The sequence below is a fragment of the Temnothorax longispinosus genome, chromosome 4 (genome assembly GCF_030848805.1).
Source record: "Temnothorax longispinosus isolate EJ_2023e chromosome 4, Tlon_JGU_v1, whole genome shotgun sequence".
NCBI classification, from domain to species: Eukaryota; Metazoa; Arthropoda; class Insecta; order Hymenoptera; family Formicidae; genus Temnothorax; species Temnothorax longispinosus.
The window spans coordinates 11917807-11941636 of record NC_092361.1 but is presented as its reverse complement, the minus strand read 5'-3'; the positions used below and the strand labels follow the sequence as shown (position 1 = coordinate 11941636).

Here is a 23830-nt window from a genome sequence, read left to right as displayed (position 1 = left end):
GCGCGGTTTTTTCGGAAAAAACTTTTCCATGATTCATGGCTCTAGTGGACTCGAACCTGGTTCCTCAGATTACGAGTCTGGTCTGGCGCTCTACCACAGTATATACAGTAGCGCAACTCTCTGTCGGCGCCTTTGATGTTAGTGTTGTCCAAAATGGAGTGCGCATGCGCGAAATAAGTAAGCGCCCACTAGCACCAACTGAACGGCCACGTTCAGGGGATCGATCATGTATCTTTTCCCCTAGGACGGAACGTGAAAAGTGAAAAGTTTATCTCTTTCTATTCAATACCAATAGAAAGAAATAGTTACATGAAATTTTTCACTTTTCACGTTTCCGCTCTAGGGAAAAAGTTACATGATCGCTACCCAGGCAGACACAACTGTTAAGTGTCGTCTTATCGACACGCTACGCTGATTTGTTGGATCTAAAAGTATAAGAGCCAATCACGTGCTATTGAGCGGTGTTTTACGCGCCCAACGTCTTTCTCTGAACTTCTTTCTCAATTGCTCTTCCTTTCTCCGTTCTCACTCCACTTTTACATAAAATTAATCTGAATTTAATGAAAATAATAAAGATAAATATTTATTATGTATCTATTAAAAATAAGAAAAAAAATTCAAAAATGAGAAAAAATAAAATTATATAAATGTGATTGCAGATTGAATAATATAAATGTATTGAGGTAAATTATTAGAAAATATAATGTTATACAACATATATTGAACAACCGAAAAGCAAAATATAATATTTTATACATTATACTTATAAGAAAACAATTATAATTATAAAATATTTAACATAAAATAGTTTTATTACATTAAATGAAATAAACGCGAATGATTTAATTATGCATCCAAAATAAAAATAAGATATACTATATTCATGCTTTAATTTAAAATGCGATAAATGAAATTTTAATTTTAATACGACGATATGTTCCCGGATAGCACGGAAAATTGAAAAGAAATTCTTTTTAAATTCTCGATTTAAAAAATTTTAAAGTATTTTTTCCGTATATTATTTCTGTCCCAAAAGAACTCTTAAGAGTTCAAAAGAAATTCTTTTCTATGTCACCAATTCTGAGTTCTTCTTCAGATACAAAAAAAATCACTTTTCTACTCCATAAGAATTCGTAATATATTCGAAATTATGTTTAGATAGTATTCTAATAGAGCTCTATCTAAGCGCTATTTCGAATGCATTGCGATTTCTTATAGAATAGAAAAATAATTCCTTTGTATCTAAAGGATAAGAAATGTACTAATCCATTTTATGTTCTTTCTGATGCAGAAACTGTTTTCGGATAGATTATGAAGGATTCTTTCTTATCCGATGTTACAGACAGAATATTAGGATTATAAACACTGAAATTAGGAATATAAATATAGGAAAATATAAAATAGAAGTATCCCTGACTCCTATATCGATCAATGATATTATATTACTAAATTGGTATACAGATTTGAAATATTGTATCATTAATTGTTATAACAAACAATTCGTATAATATGAGCGACATATTTATCGTACATACAGACATGCAAAATAAAATTTTATATGCAAAATAATCAATGTATACCTAATATGATATATTATGAAAATATAAAAGTGTCCCGAAAGAGTGGTCGAGTAACGATTCGAAATTCTACAAACATATTGTTACTTCGCAGAAGCAGCGACGATTGTTGTATTTCGGAATTCGGACGCGCTTCCGCGCGTTCCGTTAATGCTTCATTGGATGAGAGCTCTAGTCTATATGTATGTACTTCGATAGATATGCATCAATCAATTGGCAGTAATTTATGGCTTATATAAAATGTATCTGGATAGAATAATGGACATATGTATTATATTATCTCAATGATTTCCATACGCCGGATTGAGCATTGCGTTTATAAATTTATAAAATTTCTCCTCTAAGAGCCGTTCTAATTCGAGTAAGCAAAAGTCCACATACAAAAATCCACATACGAAGTTGCAACACCATGGATTTAATAGCACTTTGATATTCCCATTTAAGATAGCAGATACAATGAAAGAATCTATGGATAGATTTGAATATATTCTGTCTAGTCTTAGAAGTGTCGATAGGTTTCCGTTTAACGATGCTAAACTGGTAATAATTTCTGCTCCGGTGTCAGTCTTCAAGGATAATACAACCTGTCTTGTATTTAAATGTAAATCAGGTACACTGAATTTCCTCGATTTCGTCGGCACTGCTATATTTTGCAAATCCATATCCGTAGTTTCATTCTTCTCTGTAGGATACTTGCACGTCGTCATCAATAAAACACGATAATACCTAGAACATTGATATAATTTAGAACTGTTGAAAATATATACGAATATGTTATACATTCTTTGTTGAGTTACCTTATTCCGTATGTTATAAAGTTGATTGAGCCGGGATAAAGAGAAATGTACTTTCGTCGGTCGTCCCATTTCAATGAAAAACTAGCGGTTTTTGCCTAGAATCATTTCAGATTTTATTGTCGCAAAAGAAGGTGGAATACCCGTGTCTGGATGTGGATCTCCATGCTTTGTTTCTATCATATAAATTTTGAAATCCTCGCTCGGTATTGCGTTTAGATTTTGTGCATTGCCGAGCGCTAGCTGTTATTGTTATATCGAAACGATATATCTATAAATTCCGCAACAATATTAATTAAAATAAAATATTTGATAATATGCCACATTAATATTAAATGACGTATTAATTTTTTGTAAGTAAGATGGTATAATACGTACTTGTATCTTTTTAGATAAATGTTGCTGAGAGAATATGTTATCTTTCCGCAATTTACTAAAAATTCAAACGGTGGAAGTATCATATAGTTTCAACCATGGGCCTTCCCTACAAGAAAAAAAAATCATTACTTTTAATATAAATTCTGAATTAAATCATGAAACGCTGTTATATGATAACTTACAAATTGTATTGTATTGTGGAATGCATGCTGGACATTTCAAAATCGACACCACTATCTTTTGTGAAGTCGATATCTGAATCATCTGACGTCTGTTTCAGCCAGAAATTTGCATTTTAATAAGTATTTCAGAAATGTAACCGTTCGTATAGACAACGTAGAATCAAACAGCAATTCTTTCTAGATATTAGAGTATCACAGAGTTAGTTTCACAAGATAAATAAATAAACGATATTCCTAATTTAAGCATGACTGATTTTAAGTACAATGATTATGAATAATTATCCTACCTTAATCTGAGGTTTGTAACCACTTTATACTCCTAAACTCTTTTCACTTTCATCACAAACGTAGTTATTCAGGGTCTGTCAAACACTTCTAACAGCTCTCAATAGCATTCAGTGTGTAATTGAGCTAATTCTCTCCAAATTTCTGTTCCAATACAGATAGGCATTTACTTAACTGACCATTTAAATTCTGAGAGGGAGCGGAGCAGAACGGAGAAAGGAAGAGCAATTGAGAAAGAAGTTCAGAGAACGACGTTCAGATGGTGTTAGTGAGCGCTTACTTATTTCGCGCATGTGCACTCCATTTTAGACAACAAGAAATCAGGAGAGTTGCGCTACTGTATATACTGTGGCTCTACCACTAGACCACACCGCCGCCCTGAAAGCCTCACATAAATGCCGTAGGACGTAACGTAGCGTAGAAATCCCATCAGAGTCGACTGTCCCTCTTTAAGGGAGAAGAGGGATAGTCGCCTGATTGGGTTCGTTACGTTACGTCTTCCGTCGATTGGTCGGGCTATGCAATTAGAGTAGTTTAAGAAAAGCTTGGGGTATTCCAGATTAAAAGAATACAAAATCGGGAATAGAGCAACAAATTAGCAACAAAAAAGCACTAAAAGAATATGTCCTATTTTTTTATTTAACACAATTTTTTGAATGGCTGTGCTAACTTTAAACATAAGTTAGCACGTACAGCCACTATTTTCTCCGAAACGGCTGGAGCAACAAAATTGGGAATTGAGCAACAAATTAGCAACAAAAGAGCACTAAATTTCTGTATAAATTTTATTTGATTGTGCTGAATTGGCTGTGTCAGCTTAATAGACGTCGCGACCGCAGCATATCCCCACTTAACTGGCTAGTTCGGACACGAACCATTAGCACGGACGCAAACCATGTGCGGTTACCGAGCGAAACGACGTAGTTGATGCGCACTTTCTCAGGCGGCGCGTCGGAAAATCGGGCACACAAAAATTGACGAAAAACGCCGGGATGGCCTCTCTCAGGTTTCTCTCTGCCTAGGCCTAATAGTGCGCTCCCCGAACGCAGCCCTAGTGAGCAACAAAGATGGAGTGACGCTTTCGACTTGTGTCGTTTTTGGAAAGCACGTATATAGCTATTGCGGACTTTAGCCATTACGAAAGCATGACAAACATGATAAATAGAAATTTTATATTAACCTCGAGAACAGTTTGCTCTGTACAAAACGGTGAGATTATTAACAAATAATGTAGGTACCTAAAACGGAACATGAGCGACGATTTTCTCAGAATCTTTTTTACAACCCAAAATATATCAAATTTTAATAAAATTTCAAAGAAATCGGAGGGGGGGAGCCGTTATATTCAAGATTTAAGGTACCTCGTACAGCGGAAAGAATGCGATAAATATTTGATAAACATTGATACAGGTTAATTCTAAGAGAATAGATTAATAATACATTTTTATGTAAACAGACTATGGCAGAGAAAGGTGCTCATTTGACTGGAACCACGTATATCAGGCCTTCTATCTTTGAAATTATTGCACAGGAATCACTTGCGTCTACTCTTGAGCCAGCTTTTAAAAAGATTTTTTCGGTATATTGTGTTATTTAAGATATTTCTTGTAACGCCATGTTTAAAATATAATAAAAGATATAATTTTTGTTATTAAAGATTTTTTAGAAAATGTATTCCATATATTTGTAAAATTTATAAGTAGTCAACCCACTATACCTTAAAAAGATTGTTGATTGTCTTACTGTATGTATAAATCCATATTTATATTATATTTTGAGTTTTTAAATCATGTAAATCTTTTTAATAATTTTAGTTTCTTGTCTCTTTTAATCTTGAAAGATATGGGCATATTCTTCAATGGACAGATGAAGGTTATTTAATTTTTAATGTGCTTCTTCAACGATATTACCTAAAGAGATATTGTAAGTGTCTTTCTAATATATGACATATTTTAATACTGTTATATAATTTATTGATATATTTTTCTTGAAAAAAAAAAAAGAATATTTATCATATTATCATTTTCAGCTGCGTCATTTTCTGAAACATTTTACGGTTTGAAGCGTGTCACAGTAGTTAATTCTACGTTGAAGGAAAAATTAACATATAAACAACAAATACTATCGTTAATATTAATTGTGACATTTCCGTATTTAAAGAATAAGCTTGCGCAACTCAGTACAAGATATAAGTTTCAAGAAGCCGACGGTTATATATCAAGAGGGGCAAGTTCAAGAAACAACCGTTATTTTTAAATATATATTCTGATGCAGTAACTTATTAATATATTAAATATTGGTTACAGAGGAGACAGAAGTTTTTCCGTAAATGTGTTGTTAAAGGACATTCAATTCTCTTTATAACATACGAAACTCTCGTGCTATATAATTACGTACTTTATATATCTGAGAAATCAATGTATCCATCACCCTTACTGAGGCCACTGTCTGTTACACTGACATATGCCGATCCGCAATCCACTCTTACTATCGCCGAATTATTGAGAAAGATAAAATACAATTCATTCACCTTTTGTGATGGATGGAATATATTTCAAAGAATCGTTACTGGATCTCTTGAATTGGGAGCTTTCTTCTTACAATTTCTTTCTTGGTGGAGCCAAGAAAATTATGATATGGATATTATGAGTCTTCCTGCTCCACCACCACCAAAAGTAAAAATAAACATATTAAATAAATTGGCGTAATAATTGTGTTTTGTCAAATTAGAGAAATAATTTAAATTACTGAACTATATTCAATCTTTTGTTTTTATAGGTGCCAAACGTAGCGCAGCAATATAAAGGAATTTGTCCGCTCTGCTGTAAACCTCATCGTATACATACCGTGCTTATGGTATCTGGGTAAGTAGACAATATCCAATAAAGTAGTTTTTTACCATTTTATTTTTAAATAAAATACGAAATTCTATGCCATTTTTTATAGTTACGTGTTCTGCTATCAATGTATTTTATCGGCAATACGGATGAACAAGAGATGTCCAGTAACCCATTATCCTGCTAAAGAAGATGATCTAATACGCCTATATATAGAATGATATGTTGTGCACCTGTAATTTGTAATATTTATAATTTTTAATATATGTATAAAGAATTCAGAAAATTAGTGTCGAGAGAAGAAGTCTTGGCTTTATTCATTTTATAAACGAATTACATATCATTTAAGGAAAGCTATTTATTTTCTATATATTTCCAGTAAATAAAACAAATCAGTTTTTTTTTCTAAAATAGCATTTTATTTTCAGTATATTAAATGGGTGTGTGTGTGTGTGTGTGTGTGTGTGTGTGTGTGTGTGTGTGTGTGTGTGTGTGTGTGTACACGTGTACACACAGGGTGAGTTTGTCAAAGTGTTACAAACTTATATCTCGGAAACAAAGCATTTTAGAGAAAAATGTTTCATAAAAGTTTTGTGACTTTGAGGGGGACATATAAGATATGTTGTGTCATTGGTTTAACCTTGGATAGTAGTTTGAAGATCACCTTTAATTTCTTAAATGGAAATTCCTATTTTTCAATGCATTTTCTTGTAGCTTACTTCGAGAGCTTTTCAAAACACTAATAAAGCTTTCTTTCGCATTATGAATTTCCTAAGATATTTCATCAAACTTTATCATGATATTTTTAATATAAAATATCAAATATCTCGTAAATTATTCACTTTTCGATGACTTTACCTTGATAATTTTATACGTCGAATATTAAACGCGGTAACTATCATATTTTATTTGTACATATTGAGCTCTATTTTTTTTATTATTTATGGCTGCATTCCGATATTCACTATCAGTACTGCAAATCTATATTTTACGTCACGTATACTATAGATTTTCAGTACTGAAAGTTGCTGACAGTGAATTTCGGAATGCAGCCTATGTCGTTTAAAAAAAGTAATTAAATTAAAAATATTGAAATTGTAATAAAGAATGGTATTTAATTCTTTAAAATTAATAGGTACATGTAATAATAAAAATACGGGTTATTTATTTCTGTATTATAAGTTACACTATCTGTTGTGGGTTACTTATAAACTGAAAAATAAATCAGATGAATATGCAATCTACGTGAAAAATGTGCAAGTACAATTACATTAAACTAAAACTAGTATTCATCCTGTCATCTTCATGAACCTTGCACGCTGATGTATTATAATATAAAATAGTTTGTTAAATAAAAATTTTTGACACCTTTTTTACACGTACATATATTTTCCGAAATTTGTCATTATTGTCATTCAATTTCATTATTAATATAACAGCTAACATGCAGATTTTAATAATCCCTTCGATTCGAGCTTATTTATTATAATATATAGTTATATATACTTATTTTAGGGTCATTCTTCGTTTGGAGGTTTCCTTGATTTGGGAGTGACCTCATTTGAGGGTATACCTTATTTGTAGATTTCCTCATTGCAAAGTATCATTTGGGAGTTACACTCATTTGAGGGTATCCTATTTGAGGATGAATTCTTTTCGTGGTTAACCCTCATTTCGGTGTTGACCATCAATTGACGATCCGAATTTACACAAAACCTTTGTTGGTCTTTTTGAGAGTATTTTACACCGAAAATTTGGTGTTTTTTCCGTAAGGGTTTTGAGTTAAAGGCCGTGTGGCACATACAAAAACTTAAGCAGTAAGCAATAAATTAGTTTTTTAATGCGATTTTCTGACGTTTTAGAACATTCTCTGAACACATTGGCATCAAAAACTAAAAAAAGTTTTTTTTCGGTCTTTTCTACCCCTATTTCATATATAATTCTTTAAGATTTGGTTGATTAGACCTAGATTTATACGCGATTAAAGGTCCATATACGAGGTTTACGAAAACAAAGCTTCCTCTAATGAGGAAGCAAAATACAGGCACCGTTAACTATTAGCTGTCGTCGAACATTACAATTCGTTTAATTAATTTCTATAGACAAACTTTTATAACAATAAAAAAGTCAATTGCTATGCTCTTACAAAAATATAACCGTTTTAATGTTGCATATTACAATTTATTATTATATATAGTTATATATTTAATAAGTATGCACAAAATATATGTATAAACAGGCAGTAGATACTGAGATGTATTGGAATTTCTCTCAGAAAATAGCATATATTAAAATAAATGTATGTACACGTATATATATTGAAATATGAAAATAGCAGATTTATTTTGATTTGTTTGCGAACATGTAATACATTCACATGTGCGAATTAATTGAATATTTATATGTATGCAGATTTATATTGTTTTAATAATAACAGCGTAAAATGTACATATTTTGTATATATACAGAATATTCCTTTCCCGAACTATTAACATTGAAAATGAGAAATTTTACTATAAAGAACATTTAAAATTGACAAAATTAGTATAAGTGTAGCATCATTAAAGAGATAGAATATCAGTGTCAAAATAGTTCAGGAATAGTTCAAGAATAGTTTGCCAGGGAGTAAAATCTCAGATTTCGGTCTCTGATTCAGTTTTCAGATAACTTTTTTGACTCATATGTTTACACTAGAATGTTTTATTATCTGTAATAAAACTTTATATATTCAATATCTACGTGGAACTTCCTCGGAAAGTTTATAAAAAACAGTTCCAAATTCATGAAGAAATCTAATCAAGAAATGGAATACTCTGTAATGTATCACACTTGAATATTCTATAATATGTGGATATCCCCCCCCCTCTCTCTCTCTCTGTGTGCGTGTGTGTGAAAGAGAGCGAAAAAAAAGAACGCGTACACATGGTTGTCTTAATTTTTTGCTATAATTGAACTTTACTAATATCCTATTAATACGCGTTTGTGTTAACACTATAGTTTCTCAAGAATTACAACTCCTCAAAAAAGGCGACTCTAGCTTTAGTGGATCCGGACTTGACTTTTTTCAGCGTGCTGTATTTATTCTCGCCGAGTCGAACTTGTTCCTCGTGCAACTGATCCAATTCGCACTGCTTTTCACCGACTTTTAGACCTTCAATTTCGGAACGTAATTCTCGCAGTTGTTCTTGCAAATGTTTACTCTTCTCCAAATAATCACTCCTTTCTCTTTCAATCTCTAACGAAAGTTGATCGACATCTCCATCGCCAATTAGATCATAGGATGTTAAGTCAGGTGGTAAAGGTTCTGCGTCTAGTTGCAAGGTCTGAAGATCTGCTTGTAGGTCCGATGGAAGCACTTGCGTAGAAGGAAATAGATTTGGCACAGGCTGTTGATAAGTTAAACAAATAATTTATAAATTATTATATATATATATATATATAATGTTGCATATAACAATTATAAATATTATAATATATTATATAAATATTATATATGTATATTATAGGTATACATTTTTCTAATTGCACTGTTTATGAATAAATGTTAAAGCTGTACTTACGGTTATGGTAGCAGTGTAGGCATTTCTACTCAGGAACTCTAATAACTTTTCTTTAGCTTCTTTCTCAGCGATTCTTGCGCGCAACAATTCATCCTTCAACTTTTCTGCTTCAGCAGCTCTACGTTCCGATTCTTGAACCAGTCTTTCCGTTAATAATTCAGCCTCTCTAGTCTTCCGTTCTAAATGGACCTTTTCTTCTTCAGTCTTCATGTTGTTCAGCCGTATACGCGTAATCTCTTGTTCAGCTTCTGACGCTTTCTGACTTAAAAGCATTGCTTCTTCTTCTGCTACGCGGCTTTTCTCAGCTAAAAGATCTGCTGTCTCTTCAGATCTTCTCTGTATAACGTAAAATTATAAGATGGATACATAATATAAACATTCTATATATATAAATTAATTTATATTTATGTTTCTGTTTTATTATATAATTTTCTATTCATATCTTACAAGAGCTTCATTCGCCAATCGTATTTCCTCCTGATATTGCAGAAGTCGTTGTTCCATTGCAGCCTTTTCCCTTTCTGCCGCTTCTCTTAATTGTTTTTCTCGTGCTAATTTATTTCTTTCAATCTGCCTCCTAGATGCAAAGTTATAGACACGTTTTTAAAAGAGACTTAGATGATCGAATATTTGATACAATTTGAGATTAGTTATCAGATTAGATAACGTACATTTTATTTCCTTGTATATTCGATAATATATAGCGGACTGTTCAAAAAGTATCCAGACTTTGATTGTAATACTTACAACAGTAAACTTACCATACGGTGGACTAATTCCGCTCAAAGAAATTCCATTGCGATTTGATGTACTTATTCATAAAATGATTTTTTTTATTCTTTAAGAAGTTTATGAAAGAGTATTATGTAATTATTTTCAAAAAGTTATACTTCACTAACAATCTTGATCTTGGAAAACATCAGGAATCAGGATGGTTGCCTGAATCAGTTACTTTTGGATTAGTTGCAAGTCGCGTTTGATTGTTGAAATAAATGTCTCACATTAGAATATCATAATTTTCATTTTAATCTTAAAAATAAAGGTCTTGTGAAGACCAGTGAGATGCATCTTTCTGTAAAAGATTACAGACCATTTCTGATACTGATATACATTTTCTATAATCAATCTTTTTCCACTCTTTTTTCATCCTTTCAAATTAAATTGTCAATTAAATTTTATTTAATGAAGAACGATGCATAGTTAGAACATGGAGATTGTTGTATTTGTATGTGAGATTCCACGGAAACATTCTGCAGATTATGACAAATGATATTGTAATGAAATTACTAATCATGCTTCATGATTATTTTTCTGGTCACTTCCGATGTGCTAGATAAAATTAATCAAGTTTTTTGTTGACTGTTTGCTTTTTTCTGGAGTAAACTCACAAAGCACGATACTATCTTGACCAAAAAAATTATGTGAGCAACGTTTATATTTTATTTCAAACTTATTTCAAATTTTCTTTATTGTAGGAATAAAGATTTATAATCGTAAATTCATGTTTCATCGCGAGTAATGTTTTGATTACTGATAACGGGTTCTATCTGTTTGGCTGTTAAGAGACAAACTTCACTATCATTCATGTCCCAATTTTCAGTCATAATTTTGCATGATAGGAATTTACATCTTTGAGCAGATCTCAATATTGTTAATCTTCTACATTTTATCTATATACAACGCACTTTATAGAATATTTTATCATTCAGAATAAATATCGCTTTTTATAGATATTCATCCTTTAAAGTAATTACATTATTAAAAAATTTGGTCTTATCCATATCAAAAAGCTATTTTAATCATATCATATGTTACTATAACATATTTCTTTCTAGTTTTAGACAAAATTTAATTCATTCTTATCGTTCTATTTTCTTAGTCATTTTGAGTGAGATCAAATATAATAAAGTATTAAGAGGACCAATTATGACCAAGTCGAAACATGTCAGATCTTGCTTGAGAGAGGCTGTATTCCTGGGTGACTGTTTAATTCAAAATAAGTCCAGATATCTTTTGAACAGACCTCGTGTATTTCGTTTCTATTTTATGTATCTTACTTAAGCAAACATCTATAGAATTTGCAAGTTCTATTTTCTTAAACTATGGTCTCTTATAAAGTTTATAAAAATATTGTCTCTTATAAAATGTATAAAAATAAAAAGAGATATTTACTGATTTTATGTATAATAGAGTAATTTAATTAATATATGAGGCCCACTTTAACAGGATGAAGGACGAGGATAAAGTTCCGAAAACGGTCTACCTCCGATTTCGATAAAACTTTGTAAAAAGCTTCATTTCGAGTTAAAATGAAAGCCTTTCATGCGAATTTTGGCGACTCCTACAAGAAAGCCATTTTTTAAGATAAAATAGTAAAAAGAATGATAAGTTCGATAATTATTTAGTTTAACCTTCTGTGACCTTGATCTAGACATATATTATAAAGAGTACTCTCCTGAGCAACCTCCTAAAAGTTTTAGTCGTCGTTCGTTATTTATTAAAAAGTTATTAACAAAAAAGTTTAAGAAACATAACAGTTTGTGTCAGTGCCAAGGGAAGTAATTTGCTGATATTTGTATATAACAATACACATGTAGGCGGGGGAGGGGCCACCGCCCTTCCCCTTGTGACAGGGATGGGTAGGGATGGACCTCGATTCGTGTGTTAAGTTGAAACCTATTTAGAATTGTACTAGCTTGGACCTTGTTTTGTCCTGCTGCATATGAAAGTGTAGTGTGGACCTCGCTTCGCGTGGAAAGTTGAAAACCCGAGTCGTACAATGACAGACCTCGCTTCGCGTGGAAATTTAAAAATCCGAAGTGTACAATGATAGATCGTTTTGCCCTGTGAGTAGGGAGTGCGGTGGGGTGAACCTCACTTCACGTGAAAAGTTGGAAACCTTTTGAATCAACATGACAACTCCTAAAATATGATTGTTGATTTGAACAGAAAGATCACGTTAAAGTAAAGTGGGGAGAAGTGTTTATAATATATAATGGTGATTTATAACAATTTATAACATCCTGTAGAATTGTTAAAATCTTCCTATACTTTTTATCATTTTATCTTAAAAAATGGCTTTGTCATAGGAGCCGCCAAAATTCCCTTTAAAGGCTTTCATCTTAATCCGAAATAAAGCTTCTTACAAAGTTTCGTCGAAATCAGATGTAGACCGTTTTCGGAACTCTACTCCAAGCTGGTTTTTTAGTAAGTATTAACAAAACAAAAAAATTATAAATATATATTTAATTCGACCTTGTTTCCGAGTTTTGTATTCCAACAATTTATTTGATATAAACTGAACGCTAGCGTATTTAATTTTCTTCGATTATTTATAAATACTAGACATCACAGACGCGCGCTTCGCGCGCGCTATTTAGCTTATTGCTATTATGCCCGATCTACAATAGCTGTAGTAAGCTGTAGTAAGCCTCAAGCCGTAAGAAATTGACCAATTACAGGCGAATGTGAGGAGAATAATCGACTGTGATTGGTCAGTTTCTTACATCTTGAGGCTTACTACAGCTTACTACAGCTATTGTAGATCGGGCATTACACTATTAACCCTTGATACATAAAACTGTCAAAATATGCGATGACAGATGCTCACGAAGTCAACGCAATGAGAGAACCAATCAGCATCGTGGAAAAATGTCAACAATAAAATTTCTTACACGGTTTTTTTATGAGCGGAACATTAACAATAAAATTGGATATTTTATATACGATTTTTTTTTATTATTCTGTAAAATATTTATATGTTTGTATTGAGATGTAGGGCAGTCATTTTGAGCACCTCCCCTATGAAGTGAAGGTATACAAATAAGAGCTTTTAGAAAAGACAGGAAACCATGAGAAAAGAAAATTTGTTTAACTCCAAAATATAGTCGGTTCATATGAACTTTTTCTATTGTTTTTTAGAATGCTGAACCCATCTTTGAAAAGTAAGCCTCACATATTATGTTATTATCTTGTATACACATATGTGCGTATATAAAATATATCTAGAATTGTCACCTCTTAAAATTGCCGACAAAGAAAAAGAAACTAAAAAAAAGAAAAAAAAAAGAAAGTATTTTGTTAAAACTATTGTGATTAAATGAGCAAAAATATAAAAATTGCGTTTTAAAAAGTTCTTTTCAATGCTCAAATTAGAAACAAAAATCATCACTTAATTCACGATGTAGGTACATAATGCTATAGACTTTTCAAAGCCTCTTAACTCTCGTATATTAATAATAACATTTAAATACTATATATGATACAAGATTAATTGTAAGAGTCAAATCAGTATAAAAGATTAAAAAAGTCCATTTTCTTTTTGTAAAGAATATGAATTTTGATGGATCTATGCTTTACAATATGTTCAAAATTTTACAATATTAAAAGTTTAAAGATTAATGAAGTCACGATTATTTTTGTAGAGTATTCTTGTGGTAAAGCAGTCAATCTATAAAAGCTTCTAAAATAATTTCGTTTTCATACAATGCTGTCTTTTATGGGCAGATGTTTTATACGTTGTCGATTTTATAAACTTTTCTATTAAGCAATTATCAAGTAATTGCTCATAGGTTTATAGTTTATAAAATTAATTTTATTTTAAATCAATTGTTATTAAATCAGAAAACTATCAACATCAAGAGAGTAAGAGTTACACTGATCTAACCCTTTAAGACATGTTAAATTTTGACAAGCAAATGATGTCGCAAATCGCTGTAAGGAAAGAAAAAAAGTACATTAAATTAGTATGGATTAGATCTATTGTTAAAAAATGTTTTCTTATATATTTGTAATTATTATATTGCTAAAAATAAGTGATTTAATTTTTCTGGTAACAATTAAGTTAGCAACCTGTAGAAAGTGCAATTTGCTGTTTTATAAAAACTGTTTTAATATCAAACTATATGGCATTTATTCAAGATAAATTTACATTAATTACAAAATCAAACAATATGGCTAATAAGTTCATCAAACATTCTGAACATAAACACAGAACTTTTACAAGATAAAAACAAACTATTTTACGAAAGCATACACGTTTACTTGCCTGGATTTTTCTTCTTTGGCTTGTGCTTTCATTTGTTGAACCTCCATGGAGTCCGGTTTGCGCCTCCTCATAAATAGATCGTGATTGCCAATACACAAGTCTAGGATCTTAACAAATAATACATGAGCAGCTGTGTCACTATTATGTTTGTTCAACTTTAAAGCAATCAAGCCCCTCACCCAGCTGCCAACATCTGACTGTTTGTTTACCAGTTTGTTCATGCGAGTTTTCTGCGAGAAGAACATAAAGTTCGGCGATGTTTTCTCCACAGGCTTAATTATGAACTTCTTGTCATCAAAACTAATATGACGAATTTCCGACCATGTAAATGTAGTCTTCGGTGCCAGTTTATTCTCCTTTTCATAAATATTCAATCCTAATGCTGTTACTCCGAGCCAAAGATCTGTTTCCTTCTTATTCTATAATACAACACAAGAAAATTTATATTAAGAATTTTATTAACATTTTTTTTTGTTTTAATAATAATACAAGTAACGCAGATTTATTGCTATTTCTGTCAATATAGATTAACTTCAATTTTGATTTAACTTACTTTTTATCTGTTTCCAGTACTAAGAGTTAAAAAAAATAAAAAGTAAGAGTTAAACCGAGATATAATTTTAAGTTAATTTCCATTGATAGAAATGAACATAAATCTGTATTACTTGTATTAGGCAAAAAATCTTAATATAAATTTTCTTGTTTTGTATTGGCTACCAACATCGGGCGCTATGACACCTGGTGGCGAGATGTGAACTATTAAAACCGCACACCTACGCTCAGAATATTTTCTCCCTCTCTATAATTTTCCTGTCAGAGGGACTTGTACGGGCCAACTCGCAAATATGTTGCATAGTTGCATATTTATCAAAAACCTACGCGAGATTACCGATACAAAATATTTATTATGCGGTTTCATCAGCCATATTGGATCATATGATGTAAGCCGGGTAAGGCCCGGTTTCACCAATGTGATTTAATCTAATCGGTCGATTAAACTCACTCTTCGTCTCTTTCTAACTGTCCCCCTAGAAAGAGACGAAGAGTGAGTTTAATCGACCAATTAGATTAAATAACGTTGGTGAAACCGGGCCTAAGCCCTGCCCCCCATGTTGGATTCCAATTATTTAATCCTAATCTTTTCCAATTCTTAGGAAAAAAAAAAAAAAAAAAAAAAAAAAGAGGATAAAACTAAGTTCAAAAATAGAAATTAAAGTTAATCTATACTAAGAAATGAACAATATTCAGACAAAAAGATACACTTAATGTAGGTTATGTTATACCTACACTAATAGGAAAATAGTTCACACCATACATATCGAGATCCTGAGCAATCTTAAGATATTCCATTTCCGCTTCATCTCGAGACATGCCACGATGATCAGCATACCAAATTTTTATTCTGTCTTCCCACATTTCTGGTGTCATTTGATATTGATCTATAACTCTCTGTGGAAGTAAGTCTTCACTGGCCAGCATTCCAGGACGATATGAAACTTCATCATAATCACCATACTGATAATTAAAATTAAAATCAATATTTTTTTTTATTATAAATATAACATAATTAACCTTTGTAAGAAACTAACTTCTTTGATGTTACATTTAGATCAATATTCATATATACAGAAGTGGGGATCAAGTCAAAGATGTTAGCTTTAAAAATAGATTTCTATTTAATAGACATATTACAATGTTTTTGAATTTGATCCATCTTTTATCTAAACAACTGATATCATCATCCAAAATATATATAACTTAATAATATATGTATGTATTGAATGTTCCTAATATTTACTCAACTTTTTTGAATGTATTCTATTAATCGTATTAATAAAAGTTATCGTATATAAGATACAAATGTGCTTTATCCTATTTTATATAAGAAACACTGTATATATAAATGAGACAAATCTATAATATGTATATTAGGCCAGTCAATAAAGACACTAAAATTCGAAAATTTAACTTTAATTACAAAAGTTTTCAAATTTTGATGGAATATTGGGTGAGTTGAAATAACAATAAATCTCATTTTGCAACCATTTCCGAGGTCCGGAACATGTTAAATATATTGCAAAAAAATGTTAATTTATTATAACTTTGCGAAAAAAATTGCAAAAGTGCTGCAAATCGATAGAATAATTTTTACAATTGCCCCAAACAGTTGTGCCAATTTGCAACCTTCTATGTTGCACGCAATATATATTTTTTTAATCAATGATGGAACAATTGTTTATTTGGTCGTAATTTTGTCAAAAAAATTGCAAAAGTTTTGCAAATTGGTTGCAAACGTTGAGATTATTTTTCGTCACAAGCTGTTAAGTTTGCAACCTCGGACAAGGTCCGCAACAGTGAAAAATTAGCAACAATTATTATTTTGCACTTTTTACAAGCGTGAAAAAATTGCAAAAGTTTTGCAAATTTTACGGAGTGCTTCAAATGTCTTCCCTTATCCAAATATAAATTTGCAACCCTCTACTAGTTACGCAAATTATTACAACTTATTTGACTAAATACGTTATTTTATAAAAAATTTCAATGTTGCGCGCCTCGAAATAGGTTGCAAATCTAATACATTGCGGAAAATATTACAATAGACATTGCTTTAAGTTTGCAGGACTTTTGCAATTTTTTTCGCAAAGTTATAATAAATTAACGTTTTTTGCAATGTTTAGCATGTTCCGGACCTCGGGGATGGTTGCAAAATGAGATTTATTGTTATTTCAACTCACCCAATATTACATCAAAATTTGAAAACTTTTGTAATTAAAGTGAATTGATTGTCTTTATTGACTGGCCTATATGTCTCATTTAAACAATATTTATATATCGTATTAAAAATATATTTTATATAAATTGTTAGCTTTCTTAACTTTAATTAATTTATAACAATATATTAATATATTAAATATATATGTAGTTCAGCTTACAAAAAAATACCTTTGCTTGGACAGCATAAGAGGCGAGTAATACAGAAGCCTCAGGTGGACAATAAATATCCATAGACAATATAGCTTGTTTCACTTGCAAGAAGAACAAATGTTGAGTGACTTCTTGTACAAGTTCTTCAGCTACATCCTCGGGATAAAATTTTGCTAAGAACATGAACGATGTTATTGACTGCTGTGAAATGCCTTGATCTTGAACTGTAATTAGTTTGGTGTTATTATGGTAAAGAGTATACAATTCCAAGTATCCAGGGCTGCATTCTGATATTCACTGTCAGTACTGCAAATCTATATTTTACGTCACGTATACTATAGATTTTCAGTACTAAAAGTTGCTGACAGTGAATATCGGAATGCAGCCCAGATTAGATCTATCCTATATCTGGATATTGAACAAACAGCCATAAATTACAGTCACCTTTTTTGTCTAATTTTAACCAAGAAATAAAGCCTTTGGCATCTTCATACTGAAGTCCAAAATACCATGTCTCTCTTAGTCCTATTGTACGGCATACCAGATCAAATAAGTCTCTGCCTGTTGATTTCCACTGTCACAGGAAATTTATCAGTTTGCGAGATATATTATCAGTGCAACAAAATACATAATAGCAATTCAATAAAAGACCGTGACACTTATCCACTAACCTCTAGATTAAATTCGAGTTCTGCATCCAAAGTGCAGACTTTGACAGGGAAGGATCTCCCTGACTTTTTCCTTCGGAATGGTGACATCTTATTTCTTATTGCTGTGTTTGTTTAGCATCACGAAAGACATGTTGCCGATTATTATCGCGAAGGCACTCGATCGTATGACAAATTAGATTTTTCGTCGCTATTGAAAAATATTTTAGCGTGACATCAATATTTTCTTTATATTGCGCACCCGTTGAGTTGACACGCAAGGAAATTACGCAAATGATATAACCTTACCTAAAATCTCCAATACGGCGCGTTCTCGACATACTAATTACAAAACGTGAGTGTTAATCGGTAGGCACGGCGGGTTCGTTTCAAGCATGACATCTCGCGTAATTACATCCTGCCCGACTCGTATAATCTATAATCGCGTATTTACTATTTGGTATTTTCGCGAGTGTAGTCGATATGTGTGCGTAGATAAGTTGTCGTTCGTGTTCGCGCGAACTATACCCTATACCACACTAGGGCTGCAGTCCGATTCATGGGATCGATCATGGCTGCATTCCGATATTCACTGTCAGTACTGCAAATCTATATTTTACGTCACGTATACATTTTCAGTACGAGGGCCAATAATATCATAGTATAACTAGTATGCTCTAGAGTCCTATATTAGTAGAGAGACGCAAACTTGTTCCTCCTTCTGATTGGTCGATTATAGACCAATAGACAGCAGGGCGTACGATCACAAGATGGCGGCGGCGGCAGAGTGGGAATGCCCGCATTATACAACTGACAGTGTTGACTAAAGTTTATAAATGCATATATATTATTATTTCTTGTGATCAAGGTAAGTAGAAATATCTTTTCTGTGTTGTTAAATAACTGCAGAGGACTTTACTGACATTGTGGGTTGCTTATTTGTGCCCTGCACCATATATGCAGCATAATCTTTTCATCCGTGTCGGATTCTTATTATAATTCGTTTATTATATCTATTTCAGATAAGGCACTGTTCAGTTAGTGGCTGTAATGTTAAGAAAAAGCAAGGCTTTATATTGTTTAAATTTTCAAAAGAACCAAAAAGGCGTGCAAAATGGATTTTATTAATGAATTCCGTCCAAATTGGCAACCTTATACAAATAGCACAGTTTGCGAAGTATGGATCACTATGTGTTTCTACTGCTGTTAATAAATTTTCTGCTAATAAATTAATCGTACCCTTTTTTTAATGTTTAGATGCATTTTGGCTATATGCAGAGTATATTATTTGTATTATGCTCTCTGGCAGGGTATTTTTATTTTATTTTTATTTTTACATATTTTAAGACTGATAAACCACTAATGTAAATTTACATAAAATAAAGAATATATTGTGAAAATAATAATTTATTTCAAAATTAGAACAATTATACAATTTTATATATGTATATAGTGATTTGCATTAATATATTCGGACATTTAACAAAAATATATTTTTGTATAAATTACATCTACATATGAATTAAATTATAACTTTAATAGTTCAATATTTTGTAGGGTATCATTTTGTGCTTCAACTTACTAAAAGAACAACATTTCTTACATAAATATACGGATTAATTTTTTTCAAGTATTATGATGTCCGAATATTAATGCGAGGCACTGTATTATTACATTATAAATTATAAATATACAATTAGTCCGTTTATAATTATGTTATAGTCAGAACGAGCCCAAAACACTAAGACTCTTTACAAACTTCTTTATAGCTCAAAACCTTTAGCAAGCGCTTGCCAACGTATAGCTCCTGCTTCATTAGGTGTATCTCACAAACCATTTTTTCAAAAGTAGCAAAGTCACTGTTATACTCCTCTTGAAGATTTTTTAATTTTTCTTCCATTATTCTGGTCTGGAATTTGAGATACTGTATTTCATCCGCCTTAGACGATGGAGCAAAGATGAGATTTAAATTGGAGCTCTGCAGAAAGATCAAGGTTAAGTAACAGTACTAGGGTCGACGGATATTTGTAATTTATTTGAGATAAAAAAACTGAATTTACCTCACACATATTCAGAAATGGACCAGCAGGTTCGCCGATATGACAGTGAAACAACTTGCTCTTTCTCCCTGCACAAAAGAAAATTATTGAAAAGCGTAAAACTTGGTAGGAGCCTAACCTCAAACGAGCAACAAGTCTCTCAATATTCAAAAATGTCACGTTCGATGCATTTCATTATTTCACTTCTTACATAAAAATTGATGTAATGTCGATACAGGTATTGAACTGCAACTAAGAATAAATACTTCCTTTAGTAAACAGCACTGATTGCGCTGGCTATAAAAGTAGAAACACCATGGGCTAGATAGTGACGGCAGCAAGGTGGGGGTACGATCACAAGATGGCGACGGCAGCAAAGTGGGGGTAAAGTTTGCGTCTCTCTACTAATATAGGACTCTAGTAATAGTACCTACGAGTAATAAAGGTGAAAGCACATAAAATTGCAGGAGCCATGAGCAGAAAGCAAAAGCCATATGCGCATGCGCTATGGTATCCGTAGAGCTCTAACAGATACCATAGCGCATGCGCATATGGCTTCTGCATTCTGCTTATGGCTCCTGCAATTTTATGTGCTTCCACTTTTAAGCTGGATTTTCACGAGCCGCTGAAACCGACCGTTCGAGCGACAAAACGGATCACGTGACGACGTTTGTACCATACAAACGATACAAACGTCGTCACGTGATCCGTTTTGTCGCTCGAACGGTCGCGGGTCGGTTTCAGCGGCTCGTGAAAATCCAGCTTAACACTGCCCAAATGTCATACGCCGATTTTTTCGAAACTATGCACACATGTAGAACTTTGAAAAATATTTGTGTCGTGTTTTTTTATTTTTGCTTATAAAGCGTTTTAAGAGTAGAAACTACCCTCGAAATATTAACCTTCTCAATTCTATGTATAATAATCCTTTAGATTATGCACGTCAATTTTTTGTAAAAATACAGACCAGAAAACCCTGAAAACTCCTAAAAATATTATTTTGGTGCAAAAACCATTCAGGATAACGTATATAGGGTGTAGAAGGTTAATATTTCGAAGGTGGTCCCTATTATACTCTTAAAACGCTTTATGAGCAAAAATAAAAAAATACGACACAAATATTTTTTCAAGTTCTATGTGTACACACTTTCAAAAAAATCGGCGTGTGACACACTTGAGTAATGTTAGTTGTTAAATGTGCAAAAAAACTGTATACATTATTCATTCTTATTGGGAATATATGGTCTATAGGTAGAAATACACAAAAAATATTATATAAATAAAAGTGATTAATGAAATTGCTAGAATAACAATGTTTCGATGAATTACTCGAATGCTAATTATATTTGAAATAATTATTATAAATTATGAGATTAAAGTGGAAATTATAAAAAAATAGTCCGATTATTATTTGTCGTTAAAGATTTTATATTCGTGGTAAAGTTTAATTAAAATTAATAATGCAAAAACAATATAATGTTTGTAAATTTACTTTTATTGTCTATACAGCGGTATTTATTAAATACATTTTTACATGTATACATTTTATGTATTTACATATACGGCGGTATTCATTCGTGTCTCCAAATAATCATTTTATTTGGGTTATTGGATGATCGAAGATTTATAAATTTTAACGTGTAATATAACCGCATTCTAAAAAATAATTTCTTTAAGTATAAATGTGGAAACCTGCTGCATGGGTGCTTAAATGTTGTTAGTTCAGCCTCTGTTAATAATTTTTGTACAACATTTTTCTCTAAAACAATATTTTGAAAGTGCTCATTAAAAATCGCTTCCAATGAGCACACGTAAAAAATGAAATTATTATGTGGCAATTTTAAATTCCCGAAATTTGAATTTTGGTTTTGGTATGCTTTCAAGAAACAAAAAATGCTCCTATTTTGGCAGCCTCGAACGCTGCAAATTAGGTGATTTTTGCTTTTATTCATTTTGGCGTCTGATTTATGCAACATTTCACCGAAAATTAACAGCTCTGGTAACTTAGCCGGTCAACTTCGACTTTATTAATTTTCATATTTTTTTATCGTTTGTTGGTCGTTTGTTGGTGATTGTTGGCCTAATTACAACGTTTGTTGGTTCTTAATTTTTTTTTAAATTTAAAAAGAAAAATTAGCATTAAGTTAGCCGGAAAAATTTTATTTTTAATTTCAAAAAAGCCTAATCGATGCGTAATCGTTTGCTGATGATTGTTGGTCTAATTTTAGCGTTTGTTGGTTTATTATTAGTCTTAAAAACGAAAAAAAACGAAAAATTATCTCACATATTAGGCAATTTTTGGCGTGACTCTGGTATAAGCAACCAAAGGGTACCAAACTGCACCAGAACCAATAGCAGCCACGGATAGCAACTTTGGTATATGTACCAAACCATACCAAACGATCGCCAAAAATCGCCTATTAAAGTAATCGAAGATTGGTTTATTTGCCTACGACTTAAGCTTTATTTCTATCAATTTAAGGCTAACATCTATAAAACTGCCATATGAATACGGGCCTTAACATCGGCAGAAAATCGCGAAAAGATCAAGAAACATGGTGGTTCGTGGGAAGCACACACACACACACACACAACGGGGGGGTGCGAGGGGGGCCTTCGGCCCCCCCTCCCCCGCACCCACCCCGCCGGTAGGCTGCGTGGACCTCGTTTTACAACATAAAGTACATGCTAAGTTGTAAAACGAAATTATAAAGCACATGCATGGAGGGGTGCAAGGAGACTTACATGCGTGAGCGCACGTGAACAGAAAGGCTTTTCTCCCCTGCACCCTCCCCCATGCATGTACTTTATAATTTTGTTTTACAACTTAGCATGTACTTTATATTGTAAAGCGAGGTCCACGCAGCCTACCGGCGAGGTAGGTGCGGGGGAGGGGGGGGCCGAAGGCCCCCCCTTCGCACCCCCCCGTTGTGTGTGTGTGTGTGTGTGTGTGTGTGTGCTTCCCACGAACCACCATGTTTCTTTATCTTTTCGTGATTTTCTGCCGATGTTAAGGCCCGTATTCATATGGCAGTTTTATAGATGTTAGCCTTAAATTGATAGAAATAAAGCTTAAGTCGTAGACAAATAAACCAATCTTCGATTACTTTAATATGTGAGATAATTTTTCGTTTTTTTTTTCGTTTTTAAGACTAATAATAAACCAACAAACGCTAAAATTAGACCAACAATCATCAGCAAACGATTACGCATCGATTAGGCTTTTTTGAAATTAAAAATAAAATTTTTCCGGCTATCTTAATGCTAATTTTTCTTTTTAAATTTAAAAAAAAATTAAGAACCAACAAACGTTGTAATTAGGCCAACAATCACCAACAAACGACCAACAAACGATAAAAAAATATGAAAATTAATAAAGTCGAAGTTGACCGGCTAGTTACCGGAGCCAAAATTAACCTCTGTGGCGTCATACCGACTTTGCGCTACCACACATACCAAGCGTCACACCGATTTTGCACTATATAATAAAAATATATATATATATCCTCTGATATATAAAAATATCCCCATATATAAAAATCCTCTGATTGGTCTCCGC

At 32.2% G+C, this 23830-nt stretch overlaps 2 protein-coding genes and 2 long non-coding RNA genes across 9 annotated transcripts; 1 reads left to right on the top strand and 3 right to left on the bottom strand.

Moving 5' to 3' along the window:
- Nucleotides 1–1001: 1001 nt before the first annotated feature.
- LOC139811838 (uncharacterized) lies at nucleotides 1002–3451 on the bottom strand. Its single transcript, XR_011731753.1, has 4 exons — nucleotides 2932–3451; nucleotides 2750–2855; nucleotides 2375–2469; nucleotides 1002–2303 (listed from the first exon to the last, which is right to left on the bottom strand). It is a non-coding gene; the product is annotated as an uncharacterized lncRNA (long non-coding RNA).
- A 761-nt stretch (nucleotides 3452–4212) lies between these two features.
- On the top strand, nucleotides 4213–6357 carry Pex12 (peroxin 12). Of its 2 annotated transcripts, none has more exons than XM_071774786.1 (7): nucleotides 4213–4573; nucleotides 4673–4795; nucleotides 5031–5139; nucleotides 5246–5442; nucleotides 5523–5891; nucleotides 5995–6080; nucleotides 6163–6357. In XM_071774786.1, the coding sequence occupies exons 2-7, from the start codon at nucleotides 4676–4678 to the stop codon at nucleotides 6272–6274; spliced, it is 993 nt and encodes a 330-aa protein (XP_071630887.1). In that variant the 5' UTR covers nucleotides 4213–4573; nucleotides 4673–4675; the 3' UTR covers nucleotides 6275–6357. The 2 variants fall into 2 exon arrangements, with proteins under 2 accessions (XP_071630887.1, XP_071630886.1); XM_071774785.1 differs by having other exon boundaries at nucleotides 4214–4425.
- A 2010-nt stretch (nucleotides 6358–8367) lies between these two features.
- On the bottom strand, nucleotides 8368–18739 carry Mer (ezrin/radixin/moesin family protein merlin). Of its 5 annotated transcripts, none has more exons than XM_071774783.1 (10): nucleotides 18542–18738; nucleotides 18257–18443; nucleotides 18030–18159; nucleotides 17604–17758; nucleotides 15948–16175; nucleotides 14840–15079; nucleotides 14661–14767; nucleotides 10061–10190; nucleotides 9614–9949; nucleotides 8368–9439 (listed from the first exon to the last, which is right to left on the bottom strand). In XM_071774783.1, the coding sequence occupies exons 2-10, from the start codon at nucleotides 18341–18343 to the stop codon at nucleotides 9062–9064; spliced, it is 1791 nt and encodes a 596-aa protein (XP_071630884.1). In that variant the 5' UTR covers nucleotides 18344–18443; nucleotides 18542–18738; the 3' UTR covers nucleotides 8368–9061. The 5 variants fall into 5 exon arrangements, with proteins under 5 accessions (XP_071630884.1, XP_071630882.1, XP_071630883.1 ...); XM_071774781.1 differs by having other exon boundaries at nucleotides 17604–17809; nucleotides 18542–18737; XM_071774782.1 differs by having other exon boundaries at nucleotides 14870–15079; nucleotides 17604–17809; nucleotides 18542–18736.
- An 882-nt stretch (nucleotides 18740–19621) lies between these two features.
- LOC139810895 (uncharacterized) lies at nucleotides 19622–20641 on the bottom strand. The gene is made up of 3 exons (XR_011731511.1): nucleotides 20483–20641; nucleotides 20293–20360; nucleotides 19622–20210 (listed from the first exon to the last, which is right to left on the bottom strand). It is a non-coding gene; the product is annotated as an uncharacterized lncRNA (long non-coding RNA).
- Between the last annotated feature and the right edge of the window lie 3189 nt (nucleotides 20642–23830).

Excerpts from the sequence above, each read along its gene's own strand:
- Pex12 (XM_071774786.1), top strand. The coding sequence starts at position 4,676 with ATGGCAGAGAAAGGTGCTCATTTGACTGGAACCACGTATATCAGGCCT. Across the intron at positions 4,796-5,030 it reads CTTTTAAAAAGATTTTTTCG|TTTCTTGTCTCTTTTAATCT; the intron begins GTATATTGTGTT and ends TAATAATTTTAG. Across the intron at positions 5,443-5,522 it reads ACGGTTATATATCAAGAGGG|AGGAGACAGAAGTTTTTCCG; the intron begins GCAAGTTCAAGA and ends TATTGGTTACAG.
- Mer (XM_071774780.1), bottom strand. The coding sequence starts at position 18,343 with ATGTCACCATTCCGAAGGAAAAAGTCAGGGAGATCCTTCCCTGTCAAA. Across the intron at positions 17,810-18,029 it reads GTTAAAATTAGACAAAAAAG|TTCAAGATCAAGGCATTTCA; the intron begins GTGACTGTAATT and ends AACTAATTACAG. Across the intron at positions 16,176-17,603 it reads CTTATGCTGTCCAAGCAAAG|TATGGTGATTATGATGAAGT; the intron begins GTATTTTTTTGT and ends TTTAATTATCAG.